This window comes from Egretta garzetta, unplaced genomic scaffold (assembly GCF_000687185.1).
Source record: "Egretta garzetta isolate BGI_Z169 unplaced genomic scaffold, ASM68718v1 scaffold117, whole genome shotgun sequence".
NCBI classification, from domain to species: Eukaryota; Metazoa; Chordata; class Aves; order Pelecaniformes; family Ardeidae; genus Egretta; species Egretta garzetta.
The window spans coordinates 5,213,847-5,234,445 of NW_009260479.1; the positions used below are offsets into that span (position 1 = coordinate 5,213,847).

At 41.8% G+C, this 20,599-nt stretch overlaps 1 protein-coding gene across 1 annotated transcript in view; it reads left to right on the forward strand.

Annotated features, from left to right (window-relative positions):
* The window catches only part of DPP6 (dipeptidyl peptidase like 6), a 264,379-nt gene that overhangs the window by 80,716 nt on the left and 163,064 nt on the right, over window positions 1-20,599 (forward strand). The window contains exons 2-3 of the mRNA XM_009644081.2: window positions 4,843-4,957; window positions 12,872-12,970. Of these exons, the coding sequence (XP_009642376.1) occupies window positions 4,843-4,957; window positions 12,872-12,970 (214 nt within the window). The remainder of the gene's footprint in view (window positions 1-4,842; window positions 4,958-12,871; window positions 12,971-20,599) is intronic.

Genomic DNA, 20,599 nt, shown 5'->3' on the forward strand with positions numbered 1-20,599 from the left:
GTTGGTCTCTTCTCCCTGGTAACGGGTGATAAGATGAGGGGAAATGGTCTGAAGTTGCACCAGGGCAGGTTTAGGTTGGACATTAGGAAAAATTTTTTCAATGAAAGGGTTGTCAGGCATTGGAATGGGCTGCCCAGGGACCTGGTTGAGTCCCCATCCCTGGAGCTATTTGAAAGATGGGTAGATGTGGTGCTTAGGGATGTGGTTTAGTAGTGGACAGGTGTGGTTGAACTTGATGATCTTAAAGGTCTTTTCCAACCAAATGATTCTATGATTCCATGATTATTTTTCCACTGAACGCCATAAGAGTCTTCGCAGGGACAACAGTGTTCCCATACCTTAATTACTCAGCAAAGTTTTTATTCTGGGCCATGTTCTTAAACTGGTGAGCTGACTTGCCAGAGACATTGCACTCACTGTGTTATGTCATCAGGCAAAAGTTTTAATTCAGAACAAGGTAGCCTAAAGTGAAGGTAGAATACATATTCCTCGATTAACTGTGTGTTGCCAAGCTTGCTAGAAGGTTCTTCATTTACTGTGTTTGTGAGTGTGTAGTATTTCAGGTTATTTAGTTAAAATTTAGAAGCAAATCCAAAAAAGAAAGAAGCAGAGCTTGCAAGAATGGCAAGTGTGGAAACCATACAAAACCTTGCTATAAAGCCCATCCTGGCACCTCTGAAGGGATCTCACACTTGCTTTTGTTTCATACCATTCATTTCTTATTTTTTTCTTCCTTTTTTTTTTTTTTCTTTTCTTTCTGATTTACACTGGTGTAACTTAGAGGAGAGCTGATCATCTCTCTGCAGCCATGGCCCAGCATCAGCCACTTCAGCAACGGCCCTCACATACAGCACATGTGTCTGGAATGTATATATTCTGGTATAACACACCTAGGTTGTGTTGTTATTGCACAAAAGTGGCAACTCCATGTTGAAAACAGCTAAGAGGCCCACCATGACCATCCCTTTATTGATCCTTTGGAGATTTTGGCCCAGCATTTAGAGCTTTTATTAAATAATACCAATACTTGACAAGTGGTGTCTATATTGTCCTTCTTCCATTAAGCAATACAGACATGGCTATTAAAAATAAAAGAAATTGTGCCTGATGAATTTTTGTTTTAAGAAGCTATTAGATTATTCTAATATGGCCATGGAGCTGGCAGACTTTTGGCAGGCTTCAAATAAACATGCCAGAAATAATTTTGTTGACAGCATCTTGGATTGGAGCACAACCAGCCTTCATCCGTAACATGTCAGTGCAGTGATTCTTCCACAGTCAGGAAAATATGTCATCACAGATCTGTATTTTAGAGTCTTAAAACACTGTAGTTGTCTGGATTTATGGCTTCAAAGTCAACTTCACAGGCGGGTAGTGTTATTTTTCAATCATAAATGAAGATGAAAGCGATAATATTTACAGTTTTTAATATACAGCACCAGTGAAGTGTGCTTGTGTTAAAACCTGTGGTAACATCTGTTTTACTTTCCTAATCCAGAACCAATTAAGGTTTTATGTAAGAGAAAGAAGGGGGTAGGAAACCAACAGCAAAGGAGAAAAGGAGAAGAGCCAGGCTGAAGGGCTTTAGCTTGCTTGCAGCGGTCGTGCAGGCATTTCTGTTAGTTCTTCATGAGAAGCACAGTGCAGGTGACTCCTACCAAGGAGTGACTTCTTTTTAACACGTCCTATTTCGCTGTTGTCAGTAGGATCATTTCATCAGAACAGAAATTGCGCGTGCTCGGTTTATTTCCATTTGTGTAATACATTCAGATTTCAGTATTAAGACCAAAGTGGTGTCTTTAGGATTAACAGCCATGGTTCATGAAGGCTATCTGCTTGCTGTTTGGTTTAGATCTCTGTGTTTACATCTGCAAGCTGGGATCTTTCAGGAATGGGCAAATTATTGCTTTGTGCTGTGCGTTGGAAACGAACGGTTTGAGGCGCCACTTCAAAAATGTTATTTAAATGCCTGAATCTGTACCTGCCTAGGGCTTAATTAAACACCTTCCTGGCTTTGGGCCCAAGCACAGAGGCTTTCCCGAGCAACGTGAACAGGCAGCTGATGTCCGCTTGCGGGACCTCCTGTTGAAGAGGTGGGAGTTTGCTGCCAAGGGCATGGGGTATCATGGGCCGGTGGTGAGGCTGTAACCTCCTGGAGGTAAAAGCTGGTCACAGTGATACAGACACATCCCTCTGGGATTCACAGAAATGCAAATAGGAAAGATCTAAGACGCCGGTGCTAGCATATATATGGCATGATGTGTATGCAGCAGATTTGCTGTAAGTGATTCCATCGAAAGAGACTTCAAATGACTGAGAAGAACAAAAAAGCTGCTTTCCAAACCTGTGCTGAATAAAGCTGTTTACATTTCTTTGAAATGTCATTTATCGTGTCTTATCAGGGGAAATTTCCTGATGGAATTTTGAAAATAAAATGAAAATGTTCCTTTGTGCTTCCCTGCAGTGTATTAAACCCCGAAGTTTTGTTTATGAATAGTTTTCCTTCTCTTGATACATTAGAAATTCCCAGCCTTTTTTGTTGTGATTTTTCTCAAATATTGATTGGATGACTGAAGGATTATGATGTGATAATGGATTCAGTGGAAGTATTGATGGCTGGAAAGCCTAAGCATGTGTGTGGATTTCTATCACACTGGGACCCATGGATGGGGAAACCTCACTTAATGCAAGGTTTTGTTAAGCTTTTGAACTACATCTGGGTTTGTAGATCTAATTCAAGTCTATGAACTATTTTTTTTTTTCAATTTTAAAACTTCCAGCCATTATGGGGGGAGAGGGTCTTTAGATTATTTTGAGGAGTGTGACTGTTGCCATCAGCCCTGTGGTGCTGCCTGCATCTTCCCTCTGTCCTTCAGACATTGCCAGGGCTTGGCTGGGGAGAAGCACTGTGGTTTCTCAGCTGCTTCCCCCCATTTCTCCTGTCACCCCTTCAGGACCCACGGTGCCCTGCTGTGAGAGGAAGAATATTTCTGCCACTTACTAACAGGACCTGGATTCTTCTCCTGGCTTTATTTCTCAATTTGTATGTGACCCCGTGAAAGTCACAGACTCTCTTTTGGGCCTGTTTGCATCACCTGAAAAATGGGGACCATAACAGTTTCCTCAAAAAGGTGTTAGAAGACTAAATTAATTAACATTTGTATACATGCTTAGCATGAAGACGCTATAAAACTGCAAGTATTTATATTATTTTTTGTTTGCTTGTTGGCAAAATTGCATTTCTCAAGGCTCCTGACCCACTATTCAGATTTTTCTCCAGTAGGAATAATAAACTATACATTTTTTCCTTCAAATTATTTTTCATTTCAAATAGAAAGCCAAGTAGAAATGAGGGGAAGGCAAGGAGGGGAGGAGTGCTAACCTCTACCTCTCTTTTCCAAAAAGAAGAGAACCATCGTGTCCTTTCCAGAACTAGAATAAATAATGACATACAGATGTTACCTCAATGTTTAATGTCTTGAACCTGGCTTTCCATTGCAGATTTATAGGCTTTGTAATGGATAAATCCCCAAACATACAGGAAGAGAGTCTCAAGATTATCTTTTTCTGTGAAATGGATTCTTGATATGGAAATAGTTGAAAAATATTTTCTAGTGTTTTCTGAAATCAAAACTGTGAGGTTTGCCTGACCCCCCTGTTCAGGCCATGTGGCTGTGTGTAAGAAAAGGTTACAGTAACACTGAAACAAGCTCTCTGAATTACAGAAAAACTTAGTCTATTATAAAGCTTCTTGTTTTCCTGAAAAATTAAGAAAGAAAGAAGAATCTTTGAAGAAGTACCAGCAGGGCTGTCTTAGACCCACCACCCCTTATAATAAAGGAAATGAGGCAAAGATTCTAAATTGGTGAGGTCGACAAGGAGGAGGAGCATCCAGACTTGTCTGGCTGTGAGGTCAGATCCCTCGGGTGAAGTCAGCCTTCCAGAAAAGTGGAGTGCACTGATATTTCATACAATTCCCAGAGATGCTTCAATGCATGCACAAAATCACATTTAATGCACAGTGCTAAGGGGAATCCAACAAAAAGCATGAAAGAGATAAAGTGCAATAAATATTTAAGATCTTGTGAATGCAAACACAGCACTTCATAAAAACCTCAGCCTCGAGAGCAGGGGCGCCGTGTACATCATAGACAGAACATATGGTACAGCTGCAGTGAACTCAAAGCTGATCAGTGAATAGCAATGGAGCTTTTATTCTAAAGTTTTAAGGACGTGACTAAATTTAATGTATATGCTAGATGTGAAGCCTATCTTCATGTCCTTAGATCTACCAACCTAGGAATGCATGCAAGATGGCCCGAGGAGATGTGATGTTTTCTGGGAAGGCAGAAAAGTTCACCATGGGGATATCTTTATTGATTTTTTTATCTCCATACATGCCCCTGTGAATTATTTAGCTTCCTAAATTCTTCTCTATCATCTTATTATAAAAGTCTCTCGGAAGTTACTGTAAAGCTCTTTATTCCCAGACTTAATGAGGTTTGGTAGGAAACTGGCTTTGATAGGTGAGTTTGGATGAATGCTGATGTGGGCGGCTGGTGCCCATTACGCGAGGAGGTGCTGGGAAGCGTGGGTTACATTACCAAGCATCCTATGGGTGCATTGCATTTGTTCATTGTATGATCCAACTTGGGATGGATTCAATTAATACTGCAACATATTATAATGAGATGAATTGTGTTTGGCTTACGAGCTTCACCCACCATGGTCAGCAGGGTGCATGGTGTGGTTCTGCGGACTTACATTGCTGTTTGGATTCTGCTGTTTGTTTCCTCATCTAAGTGCCTTTTCTAAATGTTCCTTTTCCTTTGATGTTTCTAGGAGCTGGTGGGGAGTAATCCTCCTCAAAGAAACTGGAAAGGAATTGCAATTGCCTTACTTGTTATTCTCGTTATCTGCTCCCTGATTGTCACCTCTGTTATACTCCTGACACCAGGTATTTATAACCTTTAACTCACTTCCAGTCTGTTTTTCTTCTGTAATTTTATATTTCCAAGGGTAGAGCGATTGCAAACTGACTGCAAAGTCAACATCAAAGGAATCATCCTTCCTGTTCCCTAGCTTGGTTTGAACTGAGTTCAAGGCTGTTCTTAGGTAGATTGTTTTAGAGTTTTACATTCCTATTCAAAAGATCAGGGCTGCTAAGCTGAAGGTACAAGGGTGAAACTTGGTTGCCTAAACACAGATGGGGAATTTAATTTTAGATGTGCCAGGGCATGAGAGACATCTACATAGGGCAGTCAGTTAGGGCACAGGACATCCTGAAATTCATGCCCACAAGGAGCAGCAGCCGCCAGTTGGGTGGCATATCCTAGAGCATCTAAACCAGCATTAGATGCCTGTTCTTAGGCACCTAAATCCCATCCCATTCAGCTGTACTGATTTTTAAATCAGGCCACAGTCTTCCAGCTTTACAAAGGAATTCCAGATAACCATGTGTCGGATAGCTCTTAACCACAGCAAATAATTATTAACTTCCCAGTAAGGGATTCTTTAAGTTAATCCCCTTACCAAGTTTCAGCAAAGTTCTGTGCACATAACCTCCGTAAGTTACTCCTCTTATGGTAGCTGCTGAGGTGGTAGGCTTGAATTGGAATGTATATCATTATGATTATTGATTATGACATATTTATACAGCCCTGTAAATTTCCATGACTACTTACAGAGTAGAAATAATGTGCTTTTGCGGCTCTGAGAATCTTGTGGTCTGAATACAAAAAGACAAACGAATGTGAGAAATGACATACGAGACGTGGAAAAGAGAATACACTGTCAGAAAGAGTGAGCAGCTACAAAACACAGGAGAAGGCAGAAAGTCCCCTGCAGAGGGACGTAGTGGAGAAGAAAAGGGGCTCCTTCGTGGATGAGTACAAGCGAGTGATTCTAGGGGACAGCAGGACTGAGAGCACAGAGCTGAAGAAGGGAATGGAGGCAAGGGAGAAATGAAACCGTAGGAAATGGAAGAACACAAGAGAATGAAGTGGAAAAATTATATGGAAGTTGAGAGGCAGAAATTTCTAGCTCGTAGCATGTGCTGTACGGTAGACTGGAGACAGCAATACATCAAGAAATACTGAGTTAATTTGAAAATGAGTGAATCAATCGCTACGTTGTCCTTTTGGTTATTTATCGTCATGCCATGTTCAGTTTATTTCATGCTATCTTGAAGATTTCAGTGTAAATCTAAGTAGCTAATGGTCATGCCAGATTAATTAAGTAATTAATTTAATTAAGTTTAAACCTAATTAAGGATCATTTTTTAAATTACTTTTGCTAGGGTTCAGATTTAACACCTTTGGACAGTGCAGTTCATCTCTGAGATGTTTTGGGGCATGGTCTGTGGACTGTGCCCGCATCAGGTGCCATTTATTTGCAGTTAGAAATATTGTCCTTCACCCATTAGGTATGAAAATGTCGCCTTCCGTTTTAAAAAAGTGCAGTCCCAGATTTTTCAAATATGCACGCTGAAGCCTGAATTCCTAAACCCATACCTGTGGGCTTCAGGAAGCTGTCAGTGGCTCACACTGCATAAGTGAGACCATGGGTGCCATTTCCATTGAAGAGCAGGATTCTGTACAGATGGATACATGGGGAGAAGCATAAACAGACCTGTACTGTCCTAAGTACAGTCTAAGTCACAAGTCTTTCCTTTTACAAGACCACTCGCAATAATGATTCCTTTATAAAGGTGGTCAGAATTGTAACTGGTGAGGACTTAGCAGCTCTGGTTTCAATTCTGGGCTCTACTGTAGACCTCATTTAGGACTTCTCCTGAACCCCACTCCCACTTCTCCATAAGAAAATCATACATAACATCACTAATGACTATTATGACTATAGATTCTGCAGTGCTGTTGCCCAGGTAAGTGCTTAGACAGAAAAGGTGACCTGAGCATGTGTGTATGCACACCCATATACACATAAACCACACAGGTATCAGTATGTACTTAGCAACAACTCCAAATAGCATCTTTGAGAGAATCTCTGTGCGTAAGATTTAGGAATATGCAAAGTCATTTTCTATGCTAAAATTTCCATTCATGTTTTTTGAAATTTCTAATTACCTGGTTTGCGAAAACTGGGTTTGGCTTTGGGGTTTTTTTCCCTACTAGTGTTTCAGAACTGTGCCCTACATGCAAATTCAAAAACTCTGAGCGCAGCACTGCTTCTGTTTTTATTATGGATCCAGGCTGCTTCATGGTGAGACTCTGCCAAGGGTAAAATAGATAGCTTAGGTTGCTGCTGTGGCTTGGCAGAAGCTGAATATAGGCTTCTCTTGGGCCACTGGCCCTGGAGCTTGTCACAAGGACATGCTATGGTACAGGGTAACAGGAGGCTCCTTTCGCAGGCGTTTCCCACCTGCCAGTGCTAAGTGAGACATTGAGGCTGGCTTGACAAATGAAAAAAGTATTACATTGCTCATCCCGACTGGGGATAGCACATCCCAACAAGGTAGGAATGGGGAAGATACAGGAACCTGTCCAAAAGGACAAGCAGAGTCTGCATTTACCTGACATAAAATAGTTCACTAGCAAAAGAAATGTTTATCCAACAGTAGTCAAGCGGAAAAGTAAGTGATGGGTGTTTGAACAAGAGGTGAGGAAGGGACAGGAGGACTGGGAAAGGAGAAGCAGCAGTTTTGTGGATGTTCATGGGATGGGAAGCTGCTGCCAAATGTGAGTGGCATCAGAAAAAAACCCAAACCAAACCTCTTCACTGGAAATCTCTCGAGCGAGGTGATGCAGTCTGGCACAGCAGAGCACAGTGCTTGCAAATACTTCAAAATTTTTAAGTCTTCCTTCCGATGATAATGTTGGAGTCCACCCTGATACTGTTCTGCTAGTACAGATATCCTTTTGAATTTTCTCTCTGAATTCCTTACTTGTACCTGTCTATCTTGGCCCTCTCCCTGGCTAGGCAACCACTCTTCTCTAAGTATTTTACTGCTGATTTGAAAGCCTGTTTTGCAGTGCAACACCAAGGCATGCAATGCAGAAATGCTCTAAACCCAGTGCTGAACGTGATGCTATGCTGTGCTATGCTGTGCTGTGCTGTGCTATGCTATGCCTACAGATAGTAATTTGGGGCATCCATGCAGCATCCAGGCTTGTAGTCCATGTTCAAAGAAAAGTAGTTAACTGGACCCATAACTTGAATCGTGATGGTGGTATTTCCTAATACTGTGGAAGTTGGGGTAGTCTCCTGCAAAACCAAGGATGAGTGGTAGAGTGGGAAATGGGCAAGGTTTGCTTAGCAGAACAGATGCTGATTAAGGTATTTAAAAATTGAGGAAAGAAAAAGGATTTATATATCTCTTCAAGATTCTTTTGCAAATCAGCCCAAACCTTTAAAGAAAGTTTTAACTCTGGATTCAGCTTCAGCAAGGCTGAAATCCCTATGGGTTTGGGTTTCTCAGAGGCAGGTCACTCACCTGGCTTTAAGATTAGCTCATAAACTGGGAACAGTGCTCTTTGCATTCAGCAGGCATTGTAATTACAATAGCAGTGCTTTATTGCTTGCTAACGCTTAGGTCTTATTTTATAAAATCCTAATATAATCTCAACATCTCTTTGATTTGTAAGTCCTTTGGTATTCTAGAGCAACATTCTCCAAAGAAAAAAATGGCAAAAGTAACCAGTGAAAGCTTGCATTTCTTTACACTGGAGTATGCCGCGTGCACACCATTGCCTACGCTGATGGACTCTGGTTTCATGTGTGTGAGTCCTGCCGTTCCACCCACCCATGAAAAAACATGAAGTTCTTTATACAAATTATAGAAGTGTGGGACTGAGCCTTTCCTAGCTGGTGGTTGCTCACTTGTCACAGCATATGGCACCTGTATGGGTCCTGTCCTAGCAGTGTTGAGTGTTTTTGTATAAACACATGCGAAAGTTTATAGTTATGCATGTGTGTGCGCACACACACATGTCAAAGCTAAAGAGAAGACTCAATCCTACAGAAATTTTGATTTAAAAAACCTCCCCAAAATTCCATTAGATATTTTGCTAAGGAAAAGGCTGCTTTCTAGTCCCCTCTGTTTGGAAACGGAGGCAAACAAGCACTTTTTGCACATCTGTTCCTGATATTTAAAGCTTTGCAAAGATACACATCAAGTTTGCTCCTTTCAAATCTGACCTTTAGCTGAAAAAAAAGAGACTCCACCCAACTCCACATGAAAATTTTTACAAAATTCATAGGAGGTAATTTTCAGCAATGGTACTGAGGTAGTCGTTGTATAGAATTAATTCACAACATGCTGTCAGACAGCCAAATGCATTGCCTAGTAAGCTCTGTATGACTTTTGCTAATCAAGAAGAGCAAGGAAATATCCTGTGACCAGCTGTGCAGGAGTGGAATTTGTTTGTTCAGAACTGTTATACAAAAATTTGCATTATTTGCCATTAAAAAAGAAAAGTGGGATTTTACAGAAGGGAGCGAGGCTGCCTGTTTGCCTTGTCTGGCCCCTGCCTGTTTGGTACAGGGAGGTCGTCTGGGGGAAAAGGGTCTCAGGTTTGCCCAGGGATTGAGCAGGTATGCTGAGGGAGCTCCTGACGTGCTGGGTCAGGTCTGCCAAGAAGTGGAGATTCATGGACACACACTCACCCGTGTGCTTGCAATGCACAATAGCCCAGGAAAAGCATCTGACCCTGATCTGTAGCTGAGCCCCAGGGATTACCAAAAGACAGGTAGGCACCCAAAGGTGGCTGAAACTTTCTGACCCATCAAGAAGCCTCCGAGTGTTGCTGGAGTCGAGAGGAATCTTGAAAGAAAGGGTTGGTATTCCAGAGGCCAAACAGGCAGGGAGGGCAGCACATAGCCCTTTTCTGTTCGAGTTTTCTGGGTTTCTGGGGGATCTTTGTTCTGCTTGTGTTCTGGAAAGCGAGGTTTTATCAGTTCAGCCCATGTCCTTTTGGGTGCACTGACTTCAAGGACAAGGTGCAGACAGATGAACCCAAAAGGTCTGAGCAATGCAGGGTTCCCATCGTGCCTTTAACATTGGATCAAAAATAAAACAGACATGGTTTCCATTTGGTTCTCCCAGCACATAACTTTTTTGTTTGAGTTTCTGACTTGGCACTCCAATCGCCATTCCTTGTGCCACCTGCACTGCTGCCATGCTTCTGAGCTGTCCGGCCCTGGTTGGCAGATGCCAATCGGGGCTGCTAGGGGCAGGGGACACAAGTGCAAAAAAGGTGGTGGCACATGCTTGATCCTCTCCTTTCCTAAAGCCAAGGAGGCCTCAAGGTCTCTGCAGTTGGCTGTGGACACAACTGGTTAGACACAGGCTTAGACAGTCTGAGGCATGCTCAGAGACTGCTGCTCAGGAGAGGGTGGACTACCCGAGGTCCCACAATTGCATTTCTTCCTCTGTAATGTCTCCACTGGGGCCAGAGGAATGGAGCAGGCATTCTTAATGCATGCTCTGACTCACCTGTGTGTCAGTAAATCTGATTTTTTTACATTGATCTATTGATTATTTAGTTATTTGTTTTCTCCCCAGCTCTATGGCTGAGATTAACGTTGCCCATGGTTCATTATAGGAGCTATTGCAGCTATTAGAGCCTGCTGCAGGAGGCAGTAGGGGAATCTCAACAAGAAACATGCCTTATGGAGGCTCCTGGGTGTGCATGTTTTATGCCCTCATGGTGGGGAAAAAGGGTGTCCGTGTTCTTCAGGATGGCATTTTTGGAAGCGGCGACCGAAACAGCTGTAAGCCCAGGGCTGTATGTGGGCTCCCACCTCCTGCTCTGCACCACCTGATCTCCCCGAGTATCCAGTGCTGGGACCTTGCACCGTGGTGGGAACTTAATTGAAACAGTTTCCTGGAGTTTCTCTGACCTATATTTTCCATTTTAATAAGTAAAATTATGGAGAAGAACTTGGCATAATGCTGTCACACAGAGGGATTTGGCTGAGGACTTGTATTAATGTGTCTTGGTATTTGGAAGCTACATTGAGCAGTGTGATTGAAACCTCAATCAGGCTTCAAAAAAATATGAAAATTGAAGAATATAATTTAATTTGGTAAAAATGGCACTTTGTATTGAAACGCCTTTTAGTGGAACAAAACATTGTTCATAGGTAATTTTCAGTGTCCTCAGGTAGCTCAGGGACTTCAATTTAGTGTAGTAAAGAAGACTTTTTCACTCTAATGGCTTCCGAGAGTCTGTTTCCACTGTTTCTAATCACCAGTGTATCAGTGTAGCAAGTTCAGTACTAAAAAAAATGTTAAAGATATCTAAGGCTGCATGATACCAATAGACCTCAGGCATGAGGATGCTGTAGTGAGGAGAGATGCTGAAGCACGTATACCTGCTGTGGAAATACTCAGAATGGGGCCTCAGACGTTCCTTTAAAGAGCAAATATGTTTAAACTGACTGAAAGTTTTCCATGAAAATATTTTTTCAGCAAAAAACTGAATGTTGGAAACAAATTATTCATAGAAGGTGACTGCTTGTCATAGCAAAAAAAAATCAGTCAGGAGAAAAAAGAAAAGAATAAGTTAATAAAAATTGTTGGTTTCCATTTTTCTCTAAAAATTTCAGCTTTGAGAAAATAAAAATCCATTTTCACATTAACTAAGCACCCAGTATAGGGTCCTGTGTTGTGATATATATACGCTTCATCTGTAAGGCCCAAGAATCCGTTGATTCAACATAAACACTCCAGTCACCAGCACAGGAGCATCTGAGTTGCGTTTATGAGGGTTGTTACAAAGCGGAGAGGTGGTGATGGACATGAGAAGCTATAATGTTGGCACAGGAGAAGATGCTAGCTGTAGCAAACTTCAAGTGGTAAAATTTGTGCCTTGGATTTACTTGGTTTGACTCATGCGTGTTTAGTCTTGGTGGCATCCTAGGTGAGACAGATTTCCTTTTAACAATGATATATACGCAGACAGAAATCAGTTGGCATTTCCTTCAGATTGTGCTTTGCATCAGAAACCTGTTGGCATCTCTGAATCACGAGAAATGCGAAGAGGACTGCATGAAGGACAGCAGAGGAGGACGTTCAGCAAGTATTTCTTTCTGGGAAAAGCGGATGCTGTAGAGTTAGGAAGAATGAACTAAACCAAGGACACTTCATTACAAGTTGACCTTACAGCATCTTAAGCTGGCAGTCTGGTTCTTCAATTTAAAAGCTGTCCAGATTTCCATGTTTGCAAAGGAAACTGTATATCTTTGCACCAAAAATTAAAATTAGTATGGGCCAGCTATGCAACACCTAAGGATTTAGGGTTATATCTCAGATTTTTCAAAAATATTTCTGCAGTCAAGTGTCGGATTCCCATGGAAAATGTTTTGTGAATTCCTGAAGTAATCTGTCTGAGCCCTTATAGGGCTAAATACCTTTCCAACTGTGGTTCTGTGTGATAGTTTTTAAGGAAATAAAAATAAAAGCTATAAAAAACTTGGTTGCTTTTAATTATTTTTTAAAAATTTAACTAATAATTTCAGAATAGTCTTAGTGTTAAGTAGCTTTAATTTCCTTAGGAATAGTCAGCACTGTATAGCACTGTGACATCTAGAGCTGTGTTTTTATGACTTTTAAAATAGTTTCTGATCTGATTATGTCTGAAAATGTGTGTTTTGGACCATATCTTGCACTTTCTGTGGTTGCTGAGTCCAGGCTTAAATAACGAGGAGGTTTCTGTTTGTGAATCACTCTGTGGTCCTTTTATAACACTGGCAATGGGAAGGGGCTTATGTGTGACAGAAGGCTTACGTGGACCATTTCCCAATGAGAATCGTAGAATAGAGGCACGGCATGGCACTATTCACAGTTGCTGTAATTTCAGACACATTTCAAAGTAGAAGTAATGGCAGTTTGTTTTCAAATGTTTTACAGTTGAAGATAACAGCTTGTCTCAGAAGAAGAAGATAACAGTGGAAGATCTCTTCAGTGATGATTTCAAAATTCATGACCCAGAGGCTAAATGGATAACTGGTGAGTGAGGCATGAATGTGTCGCAGTGTCTTTGCTTCCTCATTCTCTGGGTGTCTCTTATTTACTTCTTAATTCCTCCTGTTCTTTATTTTGCTCCTGAAATTATAGAATCAAGGAGTGGTTGAGGTTGGAAGGGACCTCAAGAGATCATCCTGTTCAACTTCCTGCTCCAGCAAGGGCAGCTAGAGCTGGTTGCCCAGAACCATGCCCTAAAATTCATTCCTCAAATTCCTATTCCAGCTTTCCTCCTGATAAACATGCAAACACCACTGCTCTGTTATTATGAATTTTTTACTTAAGGCTGTCCAGTGGGTTCATAGCTAGGCATTGAGAGCTTCTGGCATTCAGTAGGTGATGTAGCACGTGGTTGGAAGAAGTGGTTGAAGCACTATGACCGTCATTATTTTACCATAAACAAAACTTAAGCTTTATATTCCTGGCAGAGAGGTGAAGTATTGCTAAGCAACAGGCAAACAGCGGCCCAGCAGCAGCTGGGCTGGTGCTTGCACACAAGCCATGTGCTTTCTTTATCCTCTACTGCCTTATGTTCTCTAGTCAGGGGGAAACCAAATAATACTTGAATTAATGCATGTAGTATTTGCTGGAGTAGAGCTGTTTTGGGGGATGTAGATTCCAGCTCTCACTGGAAATTGCTGCAGTCTGAACAAGCTTTGGCGAGAATAAAATGATTTGTGGTATGCCGTTCGTGTAGGTTCCAGTCCAACTTCTATTATCACTAAAGTTATTAGTTTTCCTTTTGAATTTAATGGGGAACTGGATCGAATCCTTCCTTGCGTTTGGCTTTCCTTGTCTGTTATGCCCGTTGGGAATAATTTTAATGCCTGTAATGAAAAGAGAGAGTGTTAAAGGGTAGTGCTGAATTAACACATTCCCCAGCCACCCTCGGCACAGCTGTCTCCGACTTCTCCCACCAATTCAGCTACAGAGGAAAGCAATTGCAGACGGTACACACCTTCACAAACACACCTGCCGATGGGCGGGAGCTCTTTTTCAGGTTGCGCGCTCTGGGGCAACGGTGCTTCCCATAACCACTCTCTGGGAATAAGGATACTGGAAATATTAGCTACATTGCAATTCAGAATGATTTGTCTAGCATCCTTTTTTTTAGCACAGATATCCCTAATGGCCCTGATGAAGGAAGAGGTGTTTCACTGAGATCTTTAGTGCTATTTTCTTTATTTGCTATAATATGAGGGATAATGAATTAAATAAACTTCTACAGGAACAGAGAATGAAGTATTGCCAGGGAGCTACATATAACATCCCCCCTCTGATGAGTCGAGCTTTACATGGATGTAAGACATATTTTCCACAAAACTGCAGTCTTCTGTGAAAAAAACAGTATTTCCCCTGCTTTCCTAATTATGATCGCCTACTGGTTCCATCTAAACTTTCATTAAGACTCCAGTCTTGAATGTTTTAAAATCCATCTCCATCCTCCCATATGCTCTCACTGACACAAACTCAATTTAACATCAGGCTTGCCTGATCTGAAATTGCTAAAATATTGTTTCTGTAAAGGACAAAGCACAAAGTAGTATTGTGCAAACATGCATAGATATTTTAGAAAGACTTGTTCTGGTGCTGTGCTACTAAAACCACTGATACTGACAGAGAAATTTTATGAAGCAAATAGATATTCTCTAGATTTACCCAAGGGTGACTTCGCATTTAAGGGCAAGACGCTAATCTGCAATGTCATTCACCCAAGGACCCAGAGCTATTTTACAACATTAATTACTTTTCTGCATTATAGTTGCTTTTCACAGTTTTCTCTAGCTGGCTAAGTGGTGAAATCTTGATTAAGGTCCCTGATAAGGAAGATGAAAGACCTGTAGCCCGATTCCCAAGCACACTGAGATTGCTGTTGGTCTCTTAGTCTCAGTTTTTAGAATGCAAATGAAAGACTGAAAATGCCTAAGACAAACTAATAAAACTTAGTATAACAAGAGTTCTGGAAAGCCTTAGCAGAAAAATTGCATATTTAAAAATTGCATGTTTAAAATTGCATGTCAACTCACAAAATGAGTTGACATTTGGTGAGGAATCCACACCATTGTTAAAATATAGGTAGCTGTTGTCTATCCTTCTTCCCATCCTTCTCCTAGAAATTATATATCAAAATATCACAGTAATTCAGAGATCTGCAAAATTCAGTCTTCTTGGCTCTTCAAAGCTCTATTTCCTTCCTTTCACTCTTCATTTTTGCAGAAGATGGGAGTTTGGTAGCCTCGCCAAAGATGGAGCATTTTGCATGTTTGGAAATATTTGAATCATCTGACAGATTTGCTTCCAAAATAGTTCAGTCAGTAAAATATCTGTGTTCTTCCCGATAAGTGAGGGGCTGATTCAAACCCTCTGAAGGAGCAAGGGCTTTCCTTTGACTTGAACGAGTCTTGGAGCAAGTGTTAAAATAAAATTGTGGTGGGTTGACCTTGGCTGGATGCCAGGTGCCACCAAGCCGCTCTGTCGCTCCCCTCTTCAGAAGGACAGGTAGGGAGAGAATGAGATGGAAAAGAAAGAAAACTCACGGGTCAAGATAAAGGCAGTTTAATAAAAAAAGCAAAAGCAAAGGCCGTGCATGGTAGCAAAAGGAAAACAAGATTTTATTCTCTACTTCCCATTAGCAGGTGATGTCCAGCCACTTCCCAGGAAGCAGGGCTTCAGTATGCGTAGCTGTTGCTGCGGAAGACAAAATGTCATAAAAGATGAATGCCCCCCTCCTCTTCCTTTTCCCTTAGTTTTTATATCTGAGCTGATGTCTTATGGTATGGAATATCCCTTTGGTTCATTTGGGTCAGGTGTCCTGGCTATGTCCCCTCCCAAGATCTTGCCCCCTCCCAGCCCACTGTTGGAGGGGGTGTGTGTGTGAATGTTGGAGACAGCCTTGATGCTGTGCAAGCACTGCTCAGCAGTAACCAAAACATTGCTGTGTTATCAACCCCTTTCTCTATACCAATAGAAAGCACAGCACTATGCAGCTCGACCCAATACAAAAATAAAATAACATTAAAAGAAATATTACTATTCAGGTTGGCACTTAAAAATATGCTAAAAGCTCACTGAAACTGATGGGATGAGCTGATGCTTAGGCATTTCCTTGATTTGCAGTGGGCAAATGGAAAAATAATGTATTTATGAGCAATAAGTCTGTCATTCCAATGATTCCAAAGGAGTTGGGGGGAGGGGGAAATAAAGAGAAGCAGTCTCAAAGCTGATGTAACTACTCTTTCAGTACAAATATTACAGGCTTTCTCTTAGTTTTCAATCACAACTCGTGGCTGGTTAGTGGATATGTTTGCATCTTTTTTATTGGAATTGCAGCTAAATTTACTTTCACAAAGTGAGAGATGTGCCAAAGATGGAACTTTGAACCTCTTACAATTTCTGTGATGCCACTGTCATTTCAAATTCCAGTTTGCACTTTTATCCAGTGGTTTAGGGAGAGTAATGAATACTTTGTTTAATTAGCTGCTGTCTTCTACTGCCCTGACCATTGCTGTTACTGACTCAGTTAAGAGCGCTCTGGAGGGGAGCAATGGATTCGTAGACCAGAACTGACTGCTCCACAGCTTATTTCTGGTTCCACTTCCAGGGACTGCTATTGCTTAGATTTGCCCTGTAGTGTAAATAAATGCTGAATTTGTAGTAGAAGGTTTCACTCTTCAGGACAGCATAGTGTATAGTAGTATAGTCTATATGGTGTGCTGGAACATGTCCAGAGGAGAGCAACCAAGCTGGTGAGGGGTCTGGAACACAAGTCATACGAGGAGCGGCTGCGCTGAGGGAACTGGGGTTATTTAGTCTGGAGAAGAGGAGGCTGAGGGGAGACCTGATCGCCCTCTACAACTACCTGAAAGGAGGCTGTAGTGAGGTGGGGGTCGGTCTCTTCTCCCTGGTAACAGATGATAGGATGAGGGGGAATGGTTTGAAGCTGCACCAGGGCAGGTTTAGGCTAGACATTAGGAAAAACTTCTTCACCGAAAGGGTTGTCAGACTCTGGAATGGGCTGCCCAGGGAGGTGGTTGAGTCCTCATCACTGGAGGTATTTAAAAGAAAGATAGATGAGGTGCTTAGGGACATGGTTTAGTGGTGGGATGGCAGGGTTAGGTTAAAGGTTGGACTTGATGATCTTAAAGGTCTTTTCCAAACAAAGTGATTCTATGATTCTATGATTCTATAGTAGGTATAAAGCAGTGTAGTACAGGAGGTTTGAGATTGTGCTGGTCATCAAATCACCCTGCCCTGCAACCCAAGTGCAAAGAATCCCAACTGCATCTCTTTTCCAGCCCCATCCATCCGGTGCCTCCTCCTGTGCTCTTCTGCTCATCGCTCCGTGCATCGCACCCCACGTCATTCTGTTACCATCCTCTGTTGTGAACTTCCTGTTACTGTACAACTGTAATTATGTTGTCCATATGCTAAGCAGGCATGTGAGCTCCAATTAGCAGCTCATTTCATACTGTGTGTCTTAAATGTTGTAGTTGGACATTTCTTCATTTATATATCCTCCTCCGTACACCGTCAGGAGTGTCCCGTGCTGGCCTTTCATTAGCCCTCTCGCGGGTGACAGATGGCCCAGTCTCATCTCTAACTGCTCAGCAGTTCTGCTCTCAAGCTCCACAATACTTTATAATTAGGCTTCACAATTACTAGGCTTTTCCTATAATGGTGGACAAAAAACGAGATAAAGAAAGGGTACCTGCATTCCATGCTGAAGAGCAGCAAAGTCGACTGGTTTGTCCTGAAAACAATAATTCATAGTCATTACCTGGACCTGGCCTGAGAAGCTGGTCAGGTTGTGAGCGCTGTGTTTGTGGCCCTACAGATCTGCAATGATTCCTATCAGCTGTGAACATGACCCCCTCGTCTTGGTTCCCTGCCCCTTCACATCTCAGGAGCACTCCTCCTCTTTCACAGGGAGGCAGCATGGTGCCCAATGTCGCAGTTAGCAGTAGAGACTGAATCGCATACACCACTTCTGGAGACTTATGCTTATCTTCCGTCTTTGTACTTAATGGCAAATACATTTTGCCCACACCGAAAGTACTTAGCTGCTGTTGTAGTTAGAAAAACATGATAGCAGCTTATAATATACTGCCTGTGGTTATTGCGATTGATTGCATGCAAGGTGCCATCATTACTTACTTCTTGGAGGATGTTTTTCCAGCCTTGCTGTTGGCATCTTGCAAGACAGAGTGTATGCAGCAGTGGCTGTTGCAAAGATTTTGGGCTCTACGGTAGTGACTGGAGGCTCCAACTAGGAGTGCATCTTCTTTGTGCTAGACACTGGCCAGACACAGCAAGACAGTCCTTGCAGAGAGGTTGTAGCCACATGAAAAGAATAAAGGTTGAAATGAAGATCAGATCACAATACATTCAAGCAGTGAGGAGCACTGAGGCACAGGACACCAAAGGACACGTTCTGGGTATCAGAAGTTAACTAAAAAGAATCTGAAAGACAAGCCCTGCGTTCTGAGGTCCCTTCCCACTTGCTTCACCTGCAACACTGGCAAAATAGTATTTATTCTTATCCAAGGGGGAATAGTGGGTAAATTAGCAAAAGGCTCTGAATGGCATTTTCAGAAATGGCTCAGTTATTTGGAAACCTGCCACTCAGTGAGAGCCAGGACCACCACATGTCTAGCTTGCTTCTGAGAATGGCAGTTAGGCTTTTATTGCAAAAGTCCATCTGAAAAACGCGCTAATATCTAATATCTAAATATAATAGAGTAATTTTTTTATCTTTAATACTGAAGCACATATGTTTTATTGCAAGTTTTACTAATAACATCATAGAATCTCTAGGCTCTTTTAAAGTCTAATGTTGAATTTAATGACCTAGAACTAATAAGTTTTATTTACCATGCTGAAAAAAATCATCGTGCAGTAACTGAGGTAATTTATTTCAGTTTACCTTTAGTAATAATGTCCAGATTAACAATACTTGGATAGTCCAAATGCCCCGAAGTCTATTCTGTGCAGTGTAAATCCATTGCACTGTATTGATAAAAGCACTGGTGCGTTTCAAATGATGCTGATGCGTGTGGAGTAAATGAATTATTTATAGTTTGCTTTGCATAGATATTAAGAACTTTGTAAGTGCTAATATTTTTCATTGTGAAAAAGGTTTGCGTTAAGGTGCTGCTTTGACAGCCCTTAAGACTAAAATTGCGCTGCTAGAGAGTTATAACGTGGTTAGCTGGAGTGCAGGCTTTTCCAGGCTGCTCATCCATGGACCAAAAGATTGACTGTTTCCAAGCGACCATCCAAATTGTTAGGCAGCAGGAGTCTTTCCCTTGGCAAAGTTGGGCTGTTGGCATGAGAGAAAAACTCATCATTCAGTTTGTGATCAGAGGAACAAAGTCATATTCCTTGGGCTGTGCAGTTTGTGGTCTTGTCTTGCGTGTTTGTGGTCTGCATTAGGAAACATCTACACCTCCATGCAGGCACCCTTGAGTGGAGATGCTGCTAGATGAGGGCCACACACTCACCCCAGTTCCTGTCTTATGTTAAATGAATGTAAGCTAGAAACTGCTCACGGGTGGTTTTGTTAGTGTAAACCTGGTGAAGACATAAAGAAAATTGGGTTACTCTATTGCATCATAGAATCATAGAATCATTGAGGTTGGAAAAGACCTTTAAGATCATCAAGTCCAACTGTTAACCTGGTACTGCCGAGGTACAACCATGTCCCTAAGCACCAATGCTAGATGTCTTTTAAATACCTCCAGATATGGGGACTCAACCACTTCCCTGGGCAGCCAAGGGGTGTTTGCTTCATTGCCCACATTGCTAAACAGAGATAGTAGTTAATTAATTTCAATGCGTTTTAATACATGTCAAAAAAAGCTTAAGTGAATGGTTTTACTGGTCTTAATGGTTCAAAGAAAACTTGTCCCACTCCCAATTCTGGTGTGCCAAACCTCATATCCTACCTCATGGCAGCTTGTTTTTGCAGTATTTTTGTGAGTGCTCTGCTTTTCAAATGTTCTTGAGATACTTTCTAAGACACAGAGCAAGTTACCTGGAGTACAGCATGTTGGCTTGCAGTATTTAAGTTTTCAGTGAACTTCAGCTCCAATTTCATAGAGCCCACAACCCCAAGGGGCCATAAGGGTGACCTTATGCTGAGGTGAAGACACAGCTCTAAAGGAAAATGCTGTGTGGACCAGAGGAAGATGCAGAGGAAGGTTTGAAGGAGGGTCTTCTGGTCTAGCGCTTCATGGGAGTGTGTGGCTGTGCTGCTCACTCACCCCTACATGGAGGTTTTGCTGTTGATGGCCTTCAGAAACCCTCTGCTGTGATTCATAAAGACATGGATGCTGGTTAAATAAGCACCCAGTGAACTTTTAGGTAGTGGTGTCAGTGGAAGTGTCCATGCGCTTTAGAGACAGTTGATTACTATTCTTAATGTAAACGCCTTCATGAAGTGACATCGTATGTTGCCAGAGCAGAATAGATGAAGGCTCATGCTCTGTCACGACTGCCACAATGAGAAAGGAGAGAGGAAAATGTTAAACCATTTGAACCATAATTTTTCTTTTAGGCCCCATTCTGCATCATCTTCTTCAGAGATTTCTGTGTATCTGTGTTCTGAGAGCACTG